The sequence below is a fragment of the Alosa sapidissima genome, chromosome 23 (assembly GCF_018492685.1).
Source record: "Alosa sapidissima isolate fAloSap1 chromosome 23, fAloSap1.pri, whole genome shotgun sequence".
NCBI classification, from domain to species: domain Eukaryota; kingdom Metazoa; phylum Chordata; class Actinopteri; order Clupeiformes; family Clupeidae; genus Alosa; species Alosa sapidissima.
In genome coordinates, this window is record NC_055979.1 from 29,841,727 (window position 1) to 29,863,803 (window position 22,077).

Below are 22,077 nucleotides of genomic sequence, written 5' to 3' on the forward strand. Positions count from 1 at the left end.
GAGTGTGATTTGTGTGCTCTGTTTGGGGCTTCAGTGCGGACGGCATGTGCTCTTAGCGTTGCTCTGTGACTGTTCACATTCAAGCCCATAGGAGCTATGTGGATTTATTTAGTGGATTAATATAGTGGATTTATTTAGTGTATATATAGGAGCTATGTGGATTTATTTAGTGTATTAATAATATTAATATAGTGTATACTTGTTTATCCTATGTGGATTTATTTAGTGTATTAATATAGTTTATTCCACTGCTTGGTTGAATTTCCCATCGTCCTACGTAATTTAGAACGACCATTAACCGTATGTTATCTGCACACCTATGAAGTAGATCCAATTTTTGGCCGTATCACACTTGTATATTAATTCGCCAAACTCGTTGTGAAGTTTAAATGAACTGTCACGTTGCAGCCGAGCTGTAAAATGCAGACGTTCAGAACATTGCAACATTGTAGCATATGACTGAGGTGGCTTTTAGCTAGATGGATGACAGCAGGCTAAGTAAAATAGCGATGTTTCAAAGCTAAAGTTCATCAGAATCTTGGGATACGCCCGCTTGACAACAGGAGAGATAGAACTAACGACTGGCCTTTGGCCGTAGCAACCATCCATTTAGAACTAGTAACGGCAGTTTGTCCTGCAAGTTGAGAAATTAGTTGATATGTGTCGGAAGAAATTAGTTCTACAAACAAAACAGTTTTAGCGATTAAAACGTTTAAATTGTAACAGGAAATGAACACAACGCAAGTGGCAACAGTGGAATAAGCGGGATAGTGGACTCCACGGTGGTCTGTTTTACCACGTCGGGGCCGTTTTACAACCTCGACCGTGCATTAACTTCTGTGAACAGACCACCGTGTCGTCCATTATCCCTTACGTATACTTGTTTATCCTCGGAACCACTAGTGTTTGTTTAATAGTGCTAAGATTGCCTTGTTGGTTGTTTGTTTGTAGACACCAGCAATATCACTCAATGAAACCAGCCTGGTAAATAGTCAAAGTTAATAAAGTTAATAAAATAGGAGTTAACTGAAAAACTAGATTGCCGTGTTTTAATCGACACATCATTCTGGCAGCACCCATCCAAACCAACCAATACTCAATATTTTACACTTTTACTCTGTATGAATGCAGAATAATGGATTAATAATAGCATGCTAAGAGAACATTATGTGGGGGGTGCGCAGTATAGAAGTGCAGTTGATCAAACATGGTATTGGCAGAGAGTCTACAGATGGAAAATCAATGTTTCTGCCATAATCCTGATTAGCATGTGATTATCTTATGCCTTCCCCCCAGGTTTGCTGGAGCAGGAGGTTTGAGGAATGAGGTAGCGCTACACGTGGCTCTGACATCATCCTCTTGGTGCCGGCCATGCTGGGTGTGGGGACGTACTCGATGGCTTCTTGGTGTTTTAAGCCCCCAGCGTTGTCTTCAAGGCAGCCCGCCAGGACCCTTCAGCTCCTCGATGGCCAGATGGATGAGGCGAAGCTCCTGCCGGTCAAGTGCTCGCGTTGAAGCGATGGAGCCAGTGGAAGACGTCCAGCCTCACCACCATCCTGTTGTCCACCCAAGGCTGGAAGAGCGTCTCCACCGCCGTCGGACCCTGCGCCCTGCAGCAGCCCCGCTCCATGTAGAGGACCTGGGGGACGGGCCGGTCCATGTAGAGGACCTGGGGGACGGGCCGGTCCATGTAAAGGATCTGGGGGACGGGCCGGTCCATGTAAAGGATCTGGGAGACGGGCTGGTTGGAGAGACGGAATCTCTCCATCACTCCACGGCAGATGGGCTCCAGCTTCTGCATTTGTAAGACCAGGACACAGATTACAGGTCAAAAAGTGCATAAAATAGTAGAACACTGCAAAACACAGAAAAAAGAGCAATGTCAACGGAACACAGATTATTAAAAAAGAGCAATGTCAACGGCACACCGATTATTAGTCATAACTTGCATAAAATAGGTGAACAGTGCACAACAGAGCACAACTTACCTTGACAACGGGCACTTGCAAGACCAGAACACAGATTACAAGTCAAAAAGTATTTACAATGTGTACAGTCAGAGCCAGTCGCTCAGTCCTCCAAGCCGTCTATGACGGCGACAAAGTGCACGAAGTTCCTGTACACTCTGTTGTCCAGACCCTTTGAGGGTGACGTGTCCAGACCCTTGGAGGGTGACATGTACACTCTGTTGTCCAGACCCTTGGAGGTGTCTTTGACAGGGCAATACGTCTTTCTTTGTGTTTTTTATGTCCCTGTATCGGTTGACCGCACACCTTGCAGTTAGGGATGTGCTGAACCTGAAGAGTTCTGCCACCTGTCTGTCCCGCTTTACACTGTACAGCAATTTTACCCTTCACGTAAATGGAGCATCTGTCCCACTTTTTCATTCCACCAAGAAATACATGGATACTGGGCTAGTGTGCAGTAGCCTGTAGGGTGGTGGTAGTGTAGTAGCGTGCAGTAGCCTGTAGGGTGGTGGTAGTGTAGTGGTTAAGGAGCTGGGCTAGTGTGCAGTAGCCTGTAGGGTGGTGGTAGTGTAGTGGTTAAGGAGCTGGGCTAGCGTGCAGTAGCCTGTAGGGTGGTGGTAGTGTAGTGGTTAAGGAGCTGGGCTAGCGTGCAGTAGCCTGAAAGTTGTCGGTTCAATTCCCGGCTTCCACCGTTGTGCCCTTGAGCAAGGCACTTAACCCCAAGTTGCTCCGGGGACAATGTGATCCCTTGTAATATAGCTGACATATGTAAGTCACTTTAGTCAGGAAGTGTCTGCTAAATGTACTGTAATGTAATGTAATGGATACGCCCTGTAACGTGACTAATCGGAATCTTATTTTTTTAAATTTAGAGATTAAATTGTCTCTGGGGTACCAGGCAGTATTTGGCTGCCAATTCAAATGTAGCCACCTTTACAGCGAAACTATCACACAAATCAAACAACACAAACACGTTTTATACGTTTCAAATCATATATTGCGATAGTTTAAATTAAACCAAAAATATTCATATACAACTTAAATAATCATTGTCCCTCCATACAATCGAAAATGAAATGATATTTAAACAAAATGTAAAAGTATGAAAGAGTCTGAGGGCTCTATCGTGCACACCAGCGCAATTGACTTTGTATACTCGCGCATTTGTCTTTCCTATTTTGCAGTCAGCGCATATTGGAATTTTCCCTCCACAGGTACATGTGTGGGCAGCGTTTCAGTGAAAAGAGGGGGCGTGTTCCGGCGCAAACGGTCCCTGTTGATATTTAGCAGTTTCAGAAAACAATTCTGCCACAGACCAGGAACCTCATGGTCTAAAGTCAGTGGCGCAAATTCAGATGCTATTTTAAGGGCGCATGCATGGCCACAGGCCTGCAGAAATGAATGCGTTGCACACCGATCTACAGACACCCTGTGCACAGATGGAAACATTCAAAGCCTTGATAATATTTGTCCATTTCCCGTTTTTGTTCGTAAAAATTTAGTAGCCTATATAGTACATCTACATGCAATATCTTTACAACAACGCCTAATTACGACCTATTAATTTGGACAACTTTATACAGCCCTTATAAAGGCTAAAGTTACCTTTAGTTTTGTTTCAATTTACCGTTGTGTATGGCTTTAAACATTGTGTGCGCTTTAACATCAGCCTATAAGCATTATTCCAGCTGCGCTAAGGTTTTGACAAGTACCACAACTTTGCCTACCTTGTTGTAGCCCATCTGAAATAACTCCAAACTTTGCTATGTTCCCTCCATCCTTTTGTTGTTTTCAAAAAACGTTTTATATCCATGATGGCCTTGAAGTCTTGAGTTTGTGAATTTAGTTAAATAAGCTTATTATGTGCTGTTAACCAGCAACCAGCTGGCGTCTTTAGGGGAAAGTCCGTAGGAGTCGATTGCCGAGTGTGGAGTAACACGCTCTGGAAATTCATAATTTTGTCGCCGTTTTTCTTTTTTTTTAAAAACCATAGGCAAATAAACCATAGGCGAAATTGTGAATTTCCAGAGCGTGTTACTCCACACTCAGCAATTGACTCTTACGGACCCCTAAAGACGCCAGCTGCAGCAGCAACATTTCCGGAAAGGTACTGGCTTGATTAAATTCATTCTGGACTCTCTATCCGACCACATAAAGACCTCAGGATACTTCGGTTTGGCTTTAGGGACCCTCTACTCACTACCACCTAAGTGTAATGTTGTTTGGAACTGTAGAAGAGGTATAAAAATAGCGTTTTGTAGCGGTGAAATGACTTGCCCTGGTCACTTCCAGGCTAACGAGTTTTGACTAAAAACGGTAAACTCGAACTTTCTCAAAACACATCCGAATGACATGCATTTTACTCCGGATAATTCCTTTAACTTATGTTCAATAGTTCAGAGGAGAGCAATACAAGCGGTAGTCGATAGGCTGAGTCGTACGTCAATCAAACTGTTGACTGGTGCACGAACGCCTCCTCAACATTGTCAACAATCTCAAATTGGAGAGCGCGCTGTTCGGTCAGGTTAAGCAGCCATGGCCAGTGTGGCCACCAAAAAGAGAAGATGCCCTTTTAATAGCGAATGGACCGCAACATACTCTTGGTTAAGACCTGTAGATGGTTAAGACCTGTAGATGGCGAAGCAGAGAGAGCCGTGTTTCTGTGGGGCATGGTGGAGAATACGATGTGAAGCGACATGGTGCATGTGAGTCCCACAGGAAAAAAGCACATCATCATAAAACATGCAAATCAGTGCAATCGTTCTTCAATAAACCAAATCACCCACAGGCTGACAAAGTTTGGGCAGCAGAAGTGACGTCTTTCTTTGTGTTTTTTATGTCCCTGTATCGGCTGACCGCACACCTTGCAGTTAGATGTGCTGAACCTGAAGAGTTTTGCCCTAACTTGGGTGGGTTGGTCTGCCACCAGCTTCCTTTTGTAATGGGTCGACCTGGACCAGGAAACTGGAGCAGCATGGGTCTGGCTGGAGGAAGGCCCAGCGAGAGCAGGGGCAGGCAGGATGGGCACAAGCCGAGCCAAGGGCGCAGCAGTCGGCGCGGTCTGTGTGGAGGAGAGGCCCGCCACAGACTGCGTGGGGGTGGGCACAGACCCGGTGATGCTGAAGGTGGCGGGGGGTCTCTGCAGCAGCCGCACAAGAGGCAGTGGCTGAGGAGGAGGAGGCAGCGGCTGAGGAGGAGGAAGCTGCAGCGGCGCCGCCATGTCAGCCCGTCCCCTCAGCTTCTTGGTGCCGGCCGTGCTGGCCGTGGGTATGTACTCCATCACCGGGTAGCCGTGCTGGCCGTGGGTACGTACTCCATCACCGGGTAGCCGTGCTGGCCATTGGTACGTACTCCATCACCGGGTAGTCGGGCGGAGGGAGGACGTCGGGTTGCCGTGGCACTGGAGGAAGCTCTGTGGACGATACAGAGATGGTCTTTGAGATCACCGAAGGTTGCCTCGTGGCGTGAAAGTTGACCAGCCTCTCTTGCTGTCGGATGAAGTCCCTCACCGTTTTGACGTTGATCTTGGGGAGAGGGATGCCCGCCTTGGACAGCATCGGATCGTCCACCAACACCCTGTGTTGTATGCGTTCATAGGCCTTGAGGATGCTGTGTTGTATGCGTTCATAGGCCTTGAGGATGCTGTGTTGTATGAGTTCATAGGCCTTGAGGATGCTGGCCTTCTCCGGGTCGATTCGAGAGGACTGGGGGGCACTCAACCATAGCAGCTTGACCAGCACGTACATGAGGCGGTTGTGCTGCGCGCTGATGTCCTGCTGGGCCGGCGCGTACCTCCTGCCCATCTTCACACGCTGGATCAGGACGGCTTCGCTGAGGTCATCCCTCTTTGTACGGCAGTACAAGCTGTTGGCCCAGTGCGTGCGGTACAGCTGGTGGTACTTCTGTGGCTGCTTGTCATGCTCCTCCACCGCATTCCAGGCGTCGAGGATGGCGGTGCGCTGGTCGGTGGTGAGCTGGAGCTTCTGGTCAGCACCCCCAAGCTGCACTAGCGTAGCGCAGAAGGCCTCCAGCTCCTGGAACCCAGGGAGGGGATTGGCACTGCAGGCGTCCTCCTGCAAAACAGCGAGAGGGAGGGAGAAAGAGAGAGTGTCACTTCAAATGTAAACAATGTTCTTTGTTGACAAGACCGTTGTGGGAGAAAGCCTCAAACTCTCCCGTGCTCTGCCAAAACAGGTATTCCAGCCCATCAGATTGAACGTCAGCCGGGGGCCGGAAATTCTGTTCGACGGCCTCTCCGAAAAGCAGCTGGCAGCGAGTGTTGAGGCAGTCCATGAGTGGCGCCAAGTAGACTCTGGACCTCTGCCCCCGAACACATAGTCAAGCTCCTGCCGGTCAAGTGCTCCTCGATGGCCAGGTCAATGATGGGTGGTTGTAGGCCAGTAGAGGATCTGGGGGACGGGCTGGTTGGAGAGACGGAATCTCTCCATCACTCCGCGGCAGATGGGCTCCAGCTTCTCCACAGACTCCTCGCAGGTCAGCTCGAAGGTGCTCGTTGTGATGCTGGTGAACCATTCGGCCGAGCCCTTGCCCTCCCCAGACAGTTTCTTCACCACCTACAACAAAAACAAACAAACAGGAAACAGTTTAGCTTGGCATAATGTGTGGTGTCCTCTGAGCACTAGCATGCTGTGTGCGTTGGTTAACTTGCCTTTTTTGTCCAGTCCATTTTCAGGACCGTGCCAAACGTGGAGAGAATTGGCTCCGGTAATCCTGGACGCTGTTGGTCTCCGCCAGGAGAAAGGCGCTTTCGGTGCTTGAGCCCCTGCCCCTTTGCCTACGAATGTCCAAAGTGCCCTTTTGAGTGGCCATTTAAACTATCAATGCTTCGTAAAATTACACATGAACATTTAAAAATTAATGTGTAAATCCATTATTCGAGAATATATATATTTTAAAAGTATTAATATACCTACCTGCGCTGCTGCCGGTAGGTGACATCATAGACTATCAACGTGACCTTTCACCTTTGCCTGCCTGCAAGATGTGCATTGTGGTGTTGTTTTAAGAGACGGTGAAAAGCAGGGTAAGATCACTACAGACTGTCTGTTTCTAAAAGCATTGTGGTGTTGTTTTAAGAGACGGTGAAAAGCAGGGTAAGATCACTACAGACTGTCTGTTTCTAAAAGCATTTAGCTGATGTTGAAAAATAAACTAACATTTATGTTTTTGTGTTGTGCCATTTTGTTTGCCAACAAAACTTAAACTGATTTGACCAGTGAACGTGGCTACCACTCTTCTATACCAACTAGCTAGCAGCTATACAGCTAACCTGGGAAACCTTTTGTAATTGCAAAGGGAAAGCATGCATCGTTATATTGAATCATGTATACCCTGTTGTTTAGTAGCCTACTAGGCCACATTATATTGAATCATGTACACCCTGTTGTTTAGTAGCCTACTAGGCCACATTATATTGAATCATGTATACCCTGTTATTTAGTAGCCTACTAGGCCACATTATATTGAATCATGTATACCCTGTTGTTTAGTAGCCTACTAGGCCACATTATATTGAATCATGTACACCCTGTTGTTTAGTAGCCTACTAGGCCACATGGGCAAAACCGTGTCATGTCCAAGCAGACACTAGATAGATAGATGTTCAAGGTCTCAGTAGCATACAGACATCACACACAACATTCACAACAGCAGAAGTAATTAAAAGTGTATAATGTACACAAGTAAGCAATAAGGACAGTAGCAGTGATGTAGTACTCGAGTCCGGTCTCGAGACCGATTTCTGCTTTCTCGGACTTGACTCGGTCTCGGACCACAGTGGGAAGAAAAGGACTCGTAATTTCAGACCGAGTCCTCGAGACCAGCGCATTTTTTTATGTTCATATATAAAAAAAAACTGAAAATGAAATTTTGTCCCTTGCGTTGGCCTTGGTGCCCCCTTCTTTCAATATTCTGCTTTGCATCCGTTTAATAGCGATTTTTATTTAGCCTATAGCCTGTCAAAATAATCTTAGCATCACAGCGCAAACTAATTCAGTCTTACACAGTGGAGAAAATGACAGCAGCATGGCAAGACAGAAAGTGCGTCCAAATTCACCCATTCTTCTCAGTTGAAATACTCGCAATCGCTAAGCCTACTCATCACACAGGCACATGTATCACATCACATGAAAGAGCTTTTTCTCAGCTTTTAAACGATGTTAGCCGCTAATTGCTGTGGTGAACGGTTCGCGAGAAAAGTAAATAATATAATTAAATTTAATCATAACGTCTACATAAGGTGCTATACCCATCTCCCCTACCCATTCATCTCGGTGGAATACTTCACGAACCCTTAGTTCAACACGTGACAAACCATATATCAGAATAAACAGCAGACCTTACCAGAAATAAAGCAGTCCCCTGTACAGTAAGCCGTTCCAGCGTATTCCGGTTAAATTAAAAATGTAATCTGCAGCAAGGTCTACATTCATGTCTCCAACTTTGGTCTTTAGGTTTCAAAATCTGTTTAAATCGTTCTTCATGATTTCATAACAGGCCAAATACAAAATAAATGTTACAAATATTGCCTAGATATAGGTAAATATTAAAATCAGAGGATATACAGCTGAGTAAGAGTTTGTGAAAGGAGTCTTAATGATCAAAAAAGGCTAAGCATGCATCTAGGCTATCTGCGTTTCTTAAAGCTGAGCTGTGCTTAAATTGTTCAATACATGATTCCATAACAGGCCAAATATAAAATAAATATAAATATTAAATATAGCCTTGATGATTTACAGTTCTATTTAATATTTCATGTTTTTGTAATGTTTCATACAGTGATGCAGGTCTACTGCTGTGAATAGGCTAAATACAACTTTGATTATTTTTATAGCCTACTACTGTATAGTTAACTTTGGCCTTGGTGCCCTGACATGTGGCCTTTGTGCCCCCCACCAAATATGCCCAACTGAAGGCCAAGTGGCCTTGCCCCTAAAATGGTGAAATCCCAAGCCTGGGCCTAACTGTTGATTATTAATTGGGGTGATATTAAATCATGAATATGAAAACTGACATGTTTTTATGGTCTTGGTCTCGATTCGGTCTCGACTCCTAAAGGACTCGGTCTCGAATCGGACTTGCTTCCTCAAAGACTCGGTCTTGACTCGGACTCGACTGTATTTGAAAACCAACGGACTCGGTCTCGACCCTTCAAAGACTCGGTCTTGTCTCGGACTCGGCATAGGCGGTCTCGTCCCCATCACTAGACAGTAGAAGATAAAGAATATACTAAAATACAAATTATTGTACCTAGTAGAAGAAGAAAGGCAGGCAGGCTGTTATGAGATATGCTCCCTACTTCATCTTCCCGTAGACCAGTGTTAAATTGTGGTCCAACTCCGCCAGATATCCCTAGTGGTCCGCAAGCAAATGTGAATGGGCGAGGGGCAAGTTGTTGTTTTAGGGCTGTCAAAATTAAGATGTTAGCATTACAGATCAAATTAACGCAATTGTCGCGGTTACCGCTATTGAGCTTAATCTGCTGTAGGCCTATCCTCTGTGTTGAGATAAATTACTGAGGCGTGGATGGCGACCAGACTCCAGACCTCGATCCGTCAAGAGCCCAAGGTCAGAGTCAAAACCCGGATTGCTGCTAAAAAGATGCGGTCTACAATCATTGTGGAGACATGAAGAGGCTTTGTAGGTATTATAAGAAAGGTATTATATAAAAATGTTAAAAAAGGTGAAAATGCTGCTTTTTCTGATTCCATGTTACATTGTCTTAGGCTACACACGTTTGACATGTGGCAGTGTCATTTTCAGTCAGAACAAGCATATTGATGAAGAGAAAATCAACATTAAATCAATATTTGCCCAGCGGTATGAATAATTTTGTTCTTAACTGTATATTGTTAACAAATCTGGTTCCCTGAGCCCTGCCCCTCACAAGGTCTCTGCACGGCAGGCAGGCTTCATGCATGTGCACGCTGTAGGTTTTTTATTTTATTTCAAAAATACAATACCTGTGTAAACACAACGGCGAATGTGTTGAAATGGTTTCATTGGTGAGATAGCGACATAGCGAGCGACCGTTTTTATAAGGTCCATAGGCGTAACAGTGAGGCCCACGTAATATATTGCCACCGTTTGAATTGGCTTTAATGGTTATAATGATGCAAGTGGGATACATAATGATAATTATTATTATTAATAATACAAACAATAAAAATAAAGGATAGGCTATGAGTGTCAATTAGGACAGAAGGCAAATAAAAGCATCAATTGTCAAACTAAGTTGACTACAGTATCTACTTACACTGAGATACTGAATTTGGGATTTTCATTAGTTGTCAGTTATAATCATCAAATTTAAAAGAAATAAACATTTGAAATATATCAGTCTGTGTGTAATGCATGAATATAATATACAAGTTTCACTTTTTGAACGGAATTACTGACATAAATGAACTTTTTGATGATATTCTGATGATGATCCGTTGCTGTTTCTGTGATTGCTTCTGGACCTGCAACTGGACCTACAGGTACATGAGAACACATTTGCAACTGGACCTACAGGTACATGAGAACACATTTGCATAATATGTGGCATATTATGTCACTTAGTTTCACAGTTTGTGTCACATTGAATACAAATACTGTATACAATGTATATTTCCTGTCCAATGTTGATGTCCATCCATATGCATGAGGATATTTCCCCACCATATAAAAAACATACATCTGCAACCTCTAGAGGAGCTATGTGTAATTCTGTAAGATTTGAGCAACATGGCACTCTTGCATTGACTTGCATTATATTGTATACCTATTATTGCATTATATTTAATACCTGGGGCCTGTGCTAGTTTGAAGGTCTCCACAACACAGAGGGTTTTTTGACACATTGTATTGTTTATTGCCATTTCAGCTACACAGTTGATAGGAAAGTGCCCACAACACAACATGACTCATCAAAAATATAGGGCTGAACTTGAGTTAAAGTGTTTTAGAGCTTCAGCCTATAAAGAGATTCGGCCTATTCACATAGTATGTTCATACAAACATGGACCTACATCTACATGATGCATAGATTTACATGTGCAAGATATTCAGTGCATGTTAAGAGTGTCTGATGGCTTGGCGGTAGGTACTATCTCTGAAGTGGGATGTTCTGATACTGCTACTGATACTCCTGAAGTGGGATGTTCTGCTACTGATACTGCTACTGATGCTCCTGAAGTGGGATGTTCTGCTACTGATGCTCCTGAAGTGGGATGTTCTGCTACTGATGCTCCTGAAGTGGGATGTTCTGCTACTGATACTCCTGAAGTGGGATGTTCTGCTACTGATACTCCTGAAGTGGGATGTTCTGCTACTGATGCTCCTGAAGTGGGATGTTCTGCTACTGATGCTCCTGTACCTTCTGCCTGATGGGAGGCTGTTGAACAGGTGATGTGCCGGGTGGGAGGAGTCACTGATAATGCTACTAGCCTTCCTACACATTCTAGTGGCATAGAGTGAAGCAATGGCAGGCAGATTGCAGCCAATGATCTTAGAGGCTCTACATACTACTTTCTCAAGCTGTCTATCTTGGTTGGTAGTGTTGTTATACCAGGCAACTCTTTGCACTGTTACTCTGGTCATGTTTGGATGGTTTAAACTAAAAAAAACACTTCATAGCACCTTTTAAAATGTTTAACTAAAAAACACTACAAAGCAACTTTTAAAATGTTTAAACTAAAAAACACTACATAGCACCTTTTAAAATGTCTAAACTAAAAAACACTTCATAGCACCTTTTAAAATGTTTAAACTAAAAAACAGGAGGTTGAACTGATAGATACGATGATGACTGCACCAATTGTCATACAACTTTCAAGTATTTCTAAACGTCTATGGCTAGTTTTCTGTATATAGATTGAGTTGCTCTATGTACTTTTAGTCTAGGACTAGGCTTAATCCATGAAACGGACTTTAAACCTTACCATATATTAGACCAGGGTTCTCAAACCTTTTGGTTCCAAGGACCCCTTGAGGGGGAGAGGACCCCCTCATAATTGTATTAATTAAGCATATGGCATTTGTATTCTCTAAAGTTTTGGCCAGGTCTACTATCCCATGTTTTTTGGCAGGTGTGTAATTTGGTCTTTTGTCAAATTTTCATTGGTCTAACCACAGGACCTTTTTCCATGTTACCTCAGTCCATTTTAAACAAGCTCTGGCACAGATAAGATGGTGGTATTTTCTGTATCATGTCTCAATGCAATTTTGGCTGCAGTTTTTGAATTGAGCATCAAACTGTGCACATAGACAATGGTTATCAGAGGTTTTCCTGAGCCCATACAATGACAGGTCTGGAAACAGGTCTGGTGTTGATGCAGTGCAATCTGAGGTCCAAAAGACCACGGCCATCCAATTTGTTTTTCAGCTCTTTTACTTGTTTGCAAAGATTTCTCTGGATTCTCTGGATGTTTTAATAATATTATGTCCTGTAAATGATGACTCCTCAAATACTTCACAATTTCATGTTAAGCATTAAAATGACATTGTTTCATCATTTGTGCACACAGGTTTCCACAGAGTGATGAATACCCCTACATCTTTACTTCTAAGAGACCCTGCCTCTCTGGGATGCTCTTTTTTATACCCAATCGTGTTGCCAGTTACCCTAATTAGTTGTGAAACATCCTTTTGTTTTGTTTATCATTGCACAACTTTTCCAGCATTTTATTACCTCTGTCCAAACTTTTTTTGAACCATGTTGCTGGTATCAAATTCAAAATTAACATATATTTTCCATGAAATAGTCAAATGTGTCATTTTCAACATTTCATATGTTGTCTGTGTCCTTTTTGCAGCTAAACATGAGTTTAAGAGATTTGCAGATTATTACATTCTGTTTTTATTCATATTTTACACAACGTCCGACTTTTTCTGTTTTGGGGTTGTACAATGAATATCTACTTGGTATTATTTCATCTGCATCATGCAGTGTAATGTGAAATAGGCTTGGGTGCCTGTGGGAAATCCCCTCCCATAGCACAAGGAATGTAACAACATGTGAATGTGACACTTACGGTTTACGTGCCGATTCTCACAGATGGCGCTTAGATGTTCTTTTAATCCAACACCTACAACGACAACAAAGTCAAATGCATCACATTGTGCATGAGCCTTGAGGACGGAACAAACTAAAACATTACGAGCAGGATCAAAACCAACCAACCAAACCAATCAATAATACCATTCCAAGTTATCGGAGCTCTTGCAACACTAACATTAACTAGGCTACAAAAAAACGCTTGTTAACTTAACACGAGCATTTTCTAACGTCACTTAAAGTTACAGTTAGCTGCAAAGTTAGCAACTGTGGAATCGGTTATCGACTACGCGTCAACGACAAACCATGAAACGGAATGATAAAGATTGCAGCTGCGCTACGTAGTGTCCAAGTCTGACATAGCAGCAACATGTGTGCCGCTGCGCCAGTGCGTGTACACAGCAAGGCAACTTGGTTGAACCCCTTCCCCCATCAAACAGCAAAAAATTGCATTAAACACCGCTTGCAGCTTGAACGCGTCTGTACTGAAGCACACCAGATACACTCGTTAGAGTGGTGCACAGACTCTAAGCTACTACAAAAGTAGGCTAATGCATGGCATCAGCTAAGGATACATATCGGCTAACCGTGCAAATAGCTCAAGGAGAGCGATAAAACTTCGCAGGCAACTTACGTTTCCAGAAACTGTGATCCGCACCAATAACATAGCCCCCGTTATCGTGCAGCTTAAAACATACTGAATGCCGAAGCTAATTGCTAATATTTCACATGCCTTTTTTCCCCGAGGGGAGTGCACCGTTCCTGGAGGTACTGCAATACCAGGTCGATGCGTGGAGTGGACGGAGCAAGCCCCTATTCCATCTCCCTGTTCCAAAAATCAATTTAATATATGGTCCCCGGGTAGGGGACGTATCAGATATTAAACTGATAAGAACAGATACTACACTTGATCTTAGCCAAAAGGCCGAGAAGCGATACCGGACCTAGTGCTCCGCGAGGGACTGGATTCTCCGTCGTAATCTTCAAGGTTAGGGCGCTCCTAACAAACAACACGTTTTCTTTCTGAGTGATAATGTCGGAACACGTACTCACATTCCTGTAGTAGTAGAGTTTGAAAATCACACATTGCACATTTATATTTCGGCATTTTCAGACACTATATGAATGATTCGTCACATGACACAACCTCTCAACCAATCATATTTAAGTATAACTAAGCTACACTACAGGTACGATTTGAAGGAACATTTTCGTGAAGTGCCAATGAATTTAAGCCCGTGAAACACAACGTCTATGCAAAGAGCTTCTACAAATGGTCAGGATTTGAGGTTTAGCGTTTTAGTGGAATTTTAATGATGTGGCTCTCCACCCAGTGGCTGAAAGTGGTACTGAAACGTAAATACAATGTAATACACTCGTGAATTTGGCTATAAATTCTAATCAGCATAGAATATGAAACTCCATCAGATTAAATAAAAGTCCAAACAAATAGCATCCGCCTATAACAATTATGTCAACACTAAATAACACAGATATTTATTTCCCATTTACAGAGCCAGAGCTGCATACGACCAAAGGGGTTTTAAAGCACAAGCAAACACAACCACCAAGAGGCCAGGGCAGAGAAATTCCATCAACGTAAAAAATAAAAGAAATGGGGATGGAATGGGCGACTTCTTGTATTATAGTAAAAATGTGTATATTAAATCATGCAATGTATTGTCTGTAAAGTCAAACTAACACAATCAGTTCAAATCAGGGAACCCTACACATCTCCAAATGCAAGCTTTTGAGTCGTTTGCCATGTCTGCATCCTCATAGGCTCAGAGGACTCCTGGCCTCGAGTCCCAAAATAATGATACTCATTTTGTTTTCAACATCATGTATGTCTGAATGTAGTACATAAACCCATTTATAACCATATAATAATATTATTATTATTATTTATTTAAAATCCTCCAACCCTTCATATGTGGAGAGCTCAAATATTGGCACAACTTAAATCAAATATTGTATTTCAAAGAAAGAAACAATGATTCATACCAAATGTGTTTAAAAACAAGTTTATACTACCCTTAACGTCACTCTTTTTGCACTTTTTTCCAAATCTAGGGCCTTTGTAGAAAATCAATAAGCATGTCATAGAAACTTTTAATGGTTCAGTCATACAGAGAATATGCTCGTCTTCCATCCTGCAAAATGTTGGCTAGCTATGAATAATACTTTTCATACTTTGCGAGAAATATAGCATAACGTACTGCGTATCCTTACATTCCACTGCAACAATGGCATGGAACCAGAGCAAGAGCACCATGCAACCTCCCAAATCCAAATCATTTGTAAACAAAGCAACAAGCCGGTATGGGAGGCTTTTACCCCCCATGTAGTTGTGCTCCTGCAAGCTTGTCTTAGCTCTCAAGATCTGGCAATATTGGTACACCAATATTTCAGATGAACCACTGCAAAGACAAACCTAATACTGGCAAATCTATAAACACTGAACAGTAACATAGCCCACATTTAACTTCTTTCTTATGAAACTGTCTGTAGTCCAGACATTACAGTTTTAGGTTTCCTTCCTCACTCAACATGACCACAGACCCTCTCTGACAGCGGCATCTTTTCTTTTCACAAAATTATCAGGGGAGAGCGCGAACGCAGTCCCCCACTACCAGAAATTATGCAGTCGAGATTCCCACATTTGGGGAATTCGCAGGGGTCAGCACAACCGGAGTGCAATGGCTGAGCCTCGCCCTGGGTGAACCACCTTCTTGATCATGGTATCTCCCCTGCCAGGTAAGTATGAGTTGCTACTGGCAAACAAGGGTACTAGACCAAGTGCCATACATTCCATAAAGACGGTAATCTAATGCTTGCTTTCCGTGAAACCCCTAAATCAATAGTACATTCACAGACACGTAACAGAGGTTAACCATACCATATTGAAATATTGTTGTGCTTGAAATGAGACATAACGCAGACGCCAAATTCTATCTACCATGATGCCCCAGCATTCATGACCTACGAACAAAAGCAACCCATGTGATCATCCAAGGCAACATAATCCTAAAGACACTCCAAAACTACTAAGTGGGATATCAATACTTCTGTATTAGCACAATCAAGGCAACCCACCACTAGGGTACTGCCCGATCATATTCTCTTAGCATGTTATTAAACTATTATCCTGCATTCAAATGTTGTAAGGATCAGATAGCTGTCAAGTTAGCAACTGCATAGCCTATTGTTTGCACTCAGGACATCCAGCAACATGAATAGATGAGCCTGTGAGGCCATAACAATTCCAATGATCATATGAATAAAAACGTTCAACGTATGTAACTTGTTAATAAACAGAAGCCTTTTTGTAGATTTAAAATAGGACTTTTGAGTTTTTGAATTACTACAACCGGAAATGCTTGTGTTTGGTGTATCTCTTAAACCTTCCGACGAACCCACGCATCCAATTTCGCCCGCCCGTTCCACTGTCAAAGGTTCCGCAACAGAATTTAAGACCTGCACACACCAATCTAATATCTTCCAAAAAAAAACACTACTGTTTTACAAATAAACTACAGCAGTAGCCTACAATACATACTGTATGACATGGGAGTTTATACAACGTTTTTACACGAAGACATATTCTAAAAGAGTGCGCAAGGCTTCTAATCAATTGCTTCTATTCTATGCCGGACTTATGTGGAAAGGTAACTCGTACATCATAATCCATGATCGAGTTAGATCCACTTGTCAGGCCTATTAGCCAGTTATAAAGTTGCGGTTTATTCCACAAAAAAGTTACCGCTCTTGCTGTCTACGTTCACGCAGTCGAGGAAAACTGCACCATACAGCCAGCAGGGGGCATGGGTGGCATTTCCAAATCCGCCACGACATGTGACAGAATGTATAATCTTTGCCTAGGTAGGCAGGGCTTACTGTTTAAAATGTTTCTAAAGCCATATGCTAATCACGAACATCTTTCTTTGTACCGTGTAACCTTAAAACTGAACTGAAAGACTGACATAACAAAACTAGACAAAGGGAACTGGTAAATCGGGGCCATCTCACTCTTCCATGAACACTATCCTGCACTGCTCCAACCTAATTGCAACTCTCCTTGCTGAGGAAATCCAAGGAGGCCAAGAGACTGTTAGGCCAATGTCTTGCTCAAATTGCCCCACGAAGCCTCCACCACCATCAAAGAATTAGTCCGTTTTTGATAAGTAGGGGACAATCACAATACAATTGTCAAAAAAATGAAAGAAAGGACCTAAGCCATTTAACCGATATGCGCTCTTTCTGCTTAGGCTAGTTAGGCTATCCGCCTCGCTTGAAGCACTATGTCGGGACCGTCCAAGATCCCACCACCAACCGCGTGCACACACACACACAAATTACTGACGAAATTAACAGTCAATAAACTTACAAAAGACTTGCCAATCAATAAAGAAACAGTTCTTACCTTTTCCTTCATGCGCCCTAACACCTGCTTGTGTGTGTGTGTGTGTGTGTGTGCGTGTGAAATCCAACTGTGGCAAGAGTCAGACAGTCACGCTCAGCCTGCAGAGTCGTCTGGATGAAACATTGGGCTAAATCCAAAATCTGTTGCAATTTAAGAACTATACATCACTGGGGGAAAAACTCTAGGCCTAAGAAAACATATAGTCTACTGTTGGTTGTGTAAATAGTAGGTTTTCTTGCAATTCCCTATTCAACATAGGCCTATACCCTCAGTAGCCTAGCTGCATGCATTACGCATACTCTATCTGGCCGTCACGTGATTATAGTAGGCCACTTACCAAGCTAATGTAAGCCTTACACAAATAGTAAATGTTGCAAATGTATAATATTTAATCTCTATAAGGAAACCGTAGGCTATGTATAAGGCTAGGTTACAACTTTTTAATCAGCCCCTTAACTGACTCCTATCGACGGGCAAGGCCTATGACCTAAGGTCACACTTCGCCATTTCCGTTAGGCTCATATGGTTATAGGGTTAGGCTACATGCCACATATTTATAAATATTATAGGCCTTCCTGCTTCCTGCTGACACAATGAGTCAGAAGCTCCACGCTGTCTGAAGAAATGTTAGCCGCACAGTCAAGATGGGAGAAAGTCACGTTCGCCTTCAACAATAGCCGATCCCAATCAAGTCAAATAAACTATTTTAGACATTTGAACAATGGAGTGTGTTAGCGCATATAAGACTTTCAAACTGTTCTGGTGAAGTCTAAAGTGCCTAAACGCGTACTTTTATAGCCAAGTGGATTATAAACACCTTCGTCAGCGCCAGATTGTGCCCTGTAACTTTTTAACGTTAACCTACGAATGTTGTGCAGAGTCAAAACCTTCCTCTTCAATTAGTAGGCTACTTGGGCAGAGGCGACCTATTCGGATGAGAATTCAAGAAATAAAGCACTCACCTGTTCCGGTAAACTGAGGAGTCAGTGTCCCATCTCCAAGGAAACAGCAATTGGTAGACTGGCAACTCGGATGAAACAGCATCAACCGCCGGATTGTCCATTCGTCTGTCGTCTTCTTGAGACCGGACCAGCTCAAATGCAAACGATGTAACTGTACGAAAGCTCATCTAGCCTATAAGCTGTATGCGACACTGGCAGGCAAAGCACAGCTAGCTGCTAACCCAGTGTGATAACAAGTCGGACTCAAAAGGTGCGCTAAAGTAAACTTGCAGGCTCGTTCCATTCTCTGACCTCTTCTTTGCTAACTTGTTTGATTCAACGATGGAGCGACGGTCAATCGTGCCAGTCCGCCGAGTAGACCACATGGGCCAATCAGGCACGTCTCCAAAAACAAACGGCACCTCGACATTTTACTTGGACATTTTAGGCATATAAGAACTGAATTTAAACTTGAATTTCAGTCAAAGTTTACTTAAACAAATGACTAACGTCTCCAAAAACAAACGGCACCTTGACATTTTAGGCATAAAAGAACTGAATTTCAACTTGAATTTCAGGCAAAGTTTACTTTAACAAATGACTATTCATTCCACCTATTTCTGTGTTGCTACACAATATAACGGAAAAAACGCAAACGTTGGCCTAGATAGTTATTTCTATAATAAAGTATACTTCTATGATATTCCTCTAGTTTTCCTAGGCCTATACACTCCTATATGCGAGAAGAAAATGCTGTCCTTCCAAAAGGGTAATGAAATTGGCATTTTTATGGATAAATCGCCTTTACAGCTGAATACAGGGAAATTCCCAAGGGCTGTCACCAGACACCCTCTCTATTCTTATTGAGTAGCCTAACCAAGGAACAGCAAAGAAAAAAACTTTAACCAACAAAAACAGGTTCACCAAGATTTTGGCCTTTGGCTCCCGGACTTTGATAAGCATAGCTTATTGTCATGGTTATAGGTAGTAGGCCTATATTTAACCGAGTGATGAAATTTTGGCTTATTTGAGAAAAAAGAGAATATTCCCCAATAGAATCTTCCCCTTTCTGACTTGCATGAGCTCAGGTCAGTGAGGCCTGCAGGCCATAAATAGCAAATGGAAGTTCAAAACTGGTTATATACAATAGAACATACATTGATACAAAGGTCTATCACAACATTAGATGATGATATAAGTGTTACTATGGATTTATAACAAGTTATAATGTAGCGGTCATTTTTGACCGGGAACACAAAACTAGTGAACAGAAAATGAACACAACAGGATTAAGTATTTGAAATACTCTAAATACAATCCCTCAAAGTATTTTGTTACAAACTACATTTGATTTACAATCCTGCAAAATACAAATTACAAAATACACCAAAGTAATTTAATACGTATTTCAAATACATCTAATTAAAACACTGTGTGTGTGTGTGTGTGTGTGTGTGTGTGTGTAGCATTAATTCCCTCAAGTGCATTGCATGATATGCAGTTTGTTATGTTTATGTTTGGGCTGCAGAGTCAGTCAGTCTCAGAAGCAAAATTATTGGAAAGATCAGTTAGTTGACTAAGTGGACAAGTGAAAAATTAGATAAGTTAAACATAAACTGTTCTTTCCTGGAGCCCAGGCCTGTTATGATGGCATTAAGTCATTGAATAAGATTGATGAATGAAATATTTTTTATTTAACTATTTTAATCACATTAGTAGACCTATATTTGTTGAACTTCCAGCCTTGTAAACATTTAATGATTCTGATTCGTTTCTATTTTGTTTCTATTTCATGTAGATATGACCTTCTTTCGTTAGTTAACAAATACATGCAGTGGCACTGACACGGCTTCTCATTGTCCTGTGCTCTCCATACACGCGCGCGCGCACGCCCACACACACACACACACACACACAGACCCGCTCCTCTCCTCTGTAGGCTACTTGCACGTGAATCGGAACAAACTACTGTAGATTGTTGTAGCGCAAATAAATGCGGCCGAATGACCGTTCGGCTCGGTGTTAACTAAAGGTTAGCATCATCAACACCGCAGCGCAATACGCATGCATGCAAATTAACTAGTTTGTTCATATCACAACAAAGCCAATCGCGGAGACAAAACTCTTTAAACAGGCAAAGTTATCAGCAGTTAGCAGCATGTATGTAGCCTAGAGCCTTAGCTGGTAAGCTAATGTTAGAACAGCTGGGTTTTTGGTGGTTAGCTGTGTCAACTAATTGCGGATAACATTATGCATCAATTAAATGTTTGTGCCGCCAACCCCCTTGGATATCACAAATGCCCCCACTGTCACTGTACTCCAGTAAACAAAGTCCCCAGTGCACAGGTGAATGGCTGCTGTGCAGCCTAAACAGTCTGGAGTGGAGTTTTAATCGTCAGCTGGACAAGTGAACGTTACCAGCCAGAGTAGCAGCACAGGGGAATTATGAACTAGAACCAGGGACATGGCAGGTTCGGGCAAAAGGTAATGAAGAGGTTTATTTTTAACCAAAGTAGCTCTACTGATCAGACCTTTCTTTACACTGTCAGCTGGTCCTCTTGTTTACGTTTTTTGCTTCTCCAGTGGTCGGTGAGAAGAGTCGGTGGCGCGTCGGCAAGCGCAAGTATAAATGCGTTTTGTTGACGTCACATATTACAAATCGCAGCCTTTGCGGTTTGAAAATCGTGTTTCATCATATCGCGATATTATCGCAAATGCAATAAATCGTTCAGCCCTACACAGTGACGTCATGCCCATTGAAATTAAGGGGGCCGTGCCCCCTCGGATTTTTCCTCCCTGATATTTTTTTTCCTCCATAACTTTGTTCCTATTATGCTCCATAATAAGCCAGAGCCTGTAACGACTCAAATGTATCTTTCTGGATGTGTAATAAATCGTATAGGCTACCAAAATAGTTGAAGACCGATCAGCAGCCCTTTTCCTAATAGCCAACTCACACACACACATTGAGCTCGCAATGTTTTGCGTGTGTTGAACTGTTACAGTTAACTTTAGGCTACAGTTTGAACTGTTACAGTTAAAATGTTTGGTTACAATCAATGGTGTTGAAGTGGTAAGTAGGCTAAGCAATAAAAAATTGTAGAATTATTTGTGGTTGACCTGGACATTTTGACTTGGTGCTAAAAAGTTAGAACTATGGATTTGGTGTTGGCCGCGAATTCCGAAGCTACGTTAACGTTAGCCTACGTTGTGTCAGTGTAGCGTAGGCTACTCTTACAAATATTACAAAGACATCTGCTCTGTTTTGTCTTGTACGTGACAAAGTCTCCTGGTTCAATTGTTTCCAGTTTCATAGAAACGAGGGTGTTAATTTTGCAGTAACTACAAAATCCAACCAAGTAGGCCAAGGCATCGCGTTGTGATGTTTCTACACTTGTTTTTTTCACGTATCTGGCAGCTAATCTGTAGCAAACTCCAGCCGGACAGTTGTAGTCTACTGATGGTTTCTTTATTTCTTTGTGAAAGTCCTGAGACCACCGTAAGAGCTATGTACAATATAATACAATAACATACAATAAGAACTTAACACGACACACATAACAGCAATATGTTAGGTTACAGTAAAATGAATAAAAAGAAAGAATAGTATCTAGCCACCTTGTTCCCGTTCCAGCTGAGTGCTAAGATTTATCCTTAAGAATCCACTTCTTTAAGCTACAAAGTAGC

The 22,077-nt window shown here is 42.5% G+C and overlaps 1 protein-coding gene and 2 non-coding genes across 12 annotated transcripts; all 3 read right to left on the minus strand.

Moving 5' to 3' along the window:
- Positions 1–861: 861 nt before the first annotated feature.
- On the minus strand, positions 862–18,797 carry LOC121698624 (sperm acrosomal protein FSA-ACR.1-like). Of its 10 annotated transcripts, none has more exons than XM_042080893.1 (6): positions 18,412–18,797; positions 13,004–13,057; positions 6,902–6,962; positions 6,637–6,762; positions 6,377–6,541; positions 862–1,699 (listed from the first exon to the last, which is right to left on the minus strand). In XM_042080893.1, the coding sequence occupies exons 3-6, from the start codon at positions 6,927–6,929 to the stop codon at positions 1,455–1,457; spliced, it is 564 nt and encodes a 187-aa protein (XP_041936827.1). In that variant the 5' UTR covers positions 6,930–6,962; positions 13,004–13,057; positions 18,412–18,797; the 3' UTR covers positions 862–1,454. The 10 variants fall into 10 exon arrangements, 6 of the variants coding, with proteins under 6 accessions (XP_041936827.1, XP_041936829.1, XP_041936828.1 ...); XM_042080895.1 differs by lacking the exon at positions 18,412–18,797 and adding an exon at positions 17,450–17,701; XM_042080894.1 differs by lacking the exon at positions 18,412–18,797 and adding an exon at positions 14,080–14,350.
- Positions 13,773–13,963, minus strand: LOC121699095. Its single transcript, XR_006026946.1, has one exon. It is a non-coding gene; the product is annotated as a U2 spliceosomal RNA (small nuclear RNA).
- LOC121699093 lies at positions 15,628–15,791 on the minus strand. Its single transcript, XR_006026944.1, has one exon. It is a non-coding gene; the product is annotated as a U1 spliceosomal RNA (small nuclear RNA).
- Positions 18,798–22,077: the final 3,280 nt, after the last annotated feature.

Coding starts and splice junctions, on each gene's coding strand:
- LOC121698624 (XM_042080893.1), bottom strand. CDS start 6,929: ATGATGTCACCTACCGGCAGCAGCGCAG. Junction 6,542..6,636: donor AAATGGACTGGACAAAAAAG/GCAAGTTAACCA, acceptor TTTTTGTTGTAG/GTGGTGAAGAAACTGTCTGG. Junction 1,700..6,376: donor CCAACCAGCCCGTCCCCCAG/ATCCTCTACTGG, acceptor CCCGTCCCCCAG/ATCCTTTACATGGACCGGCC.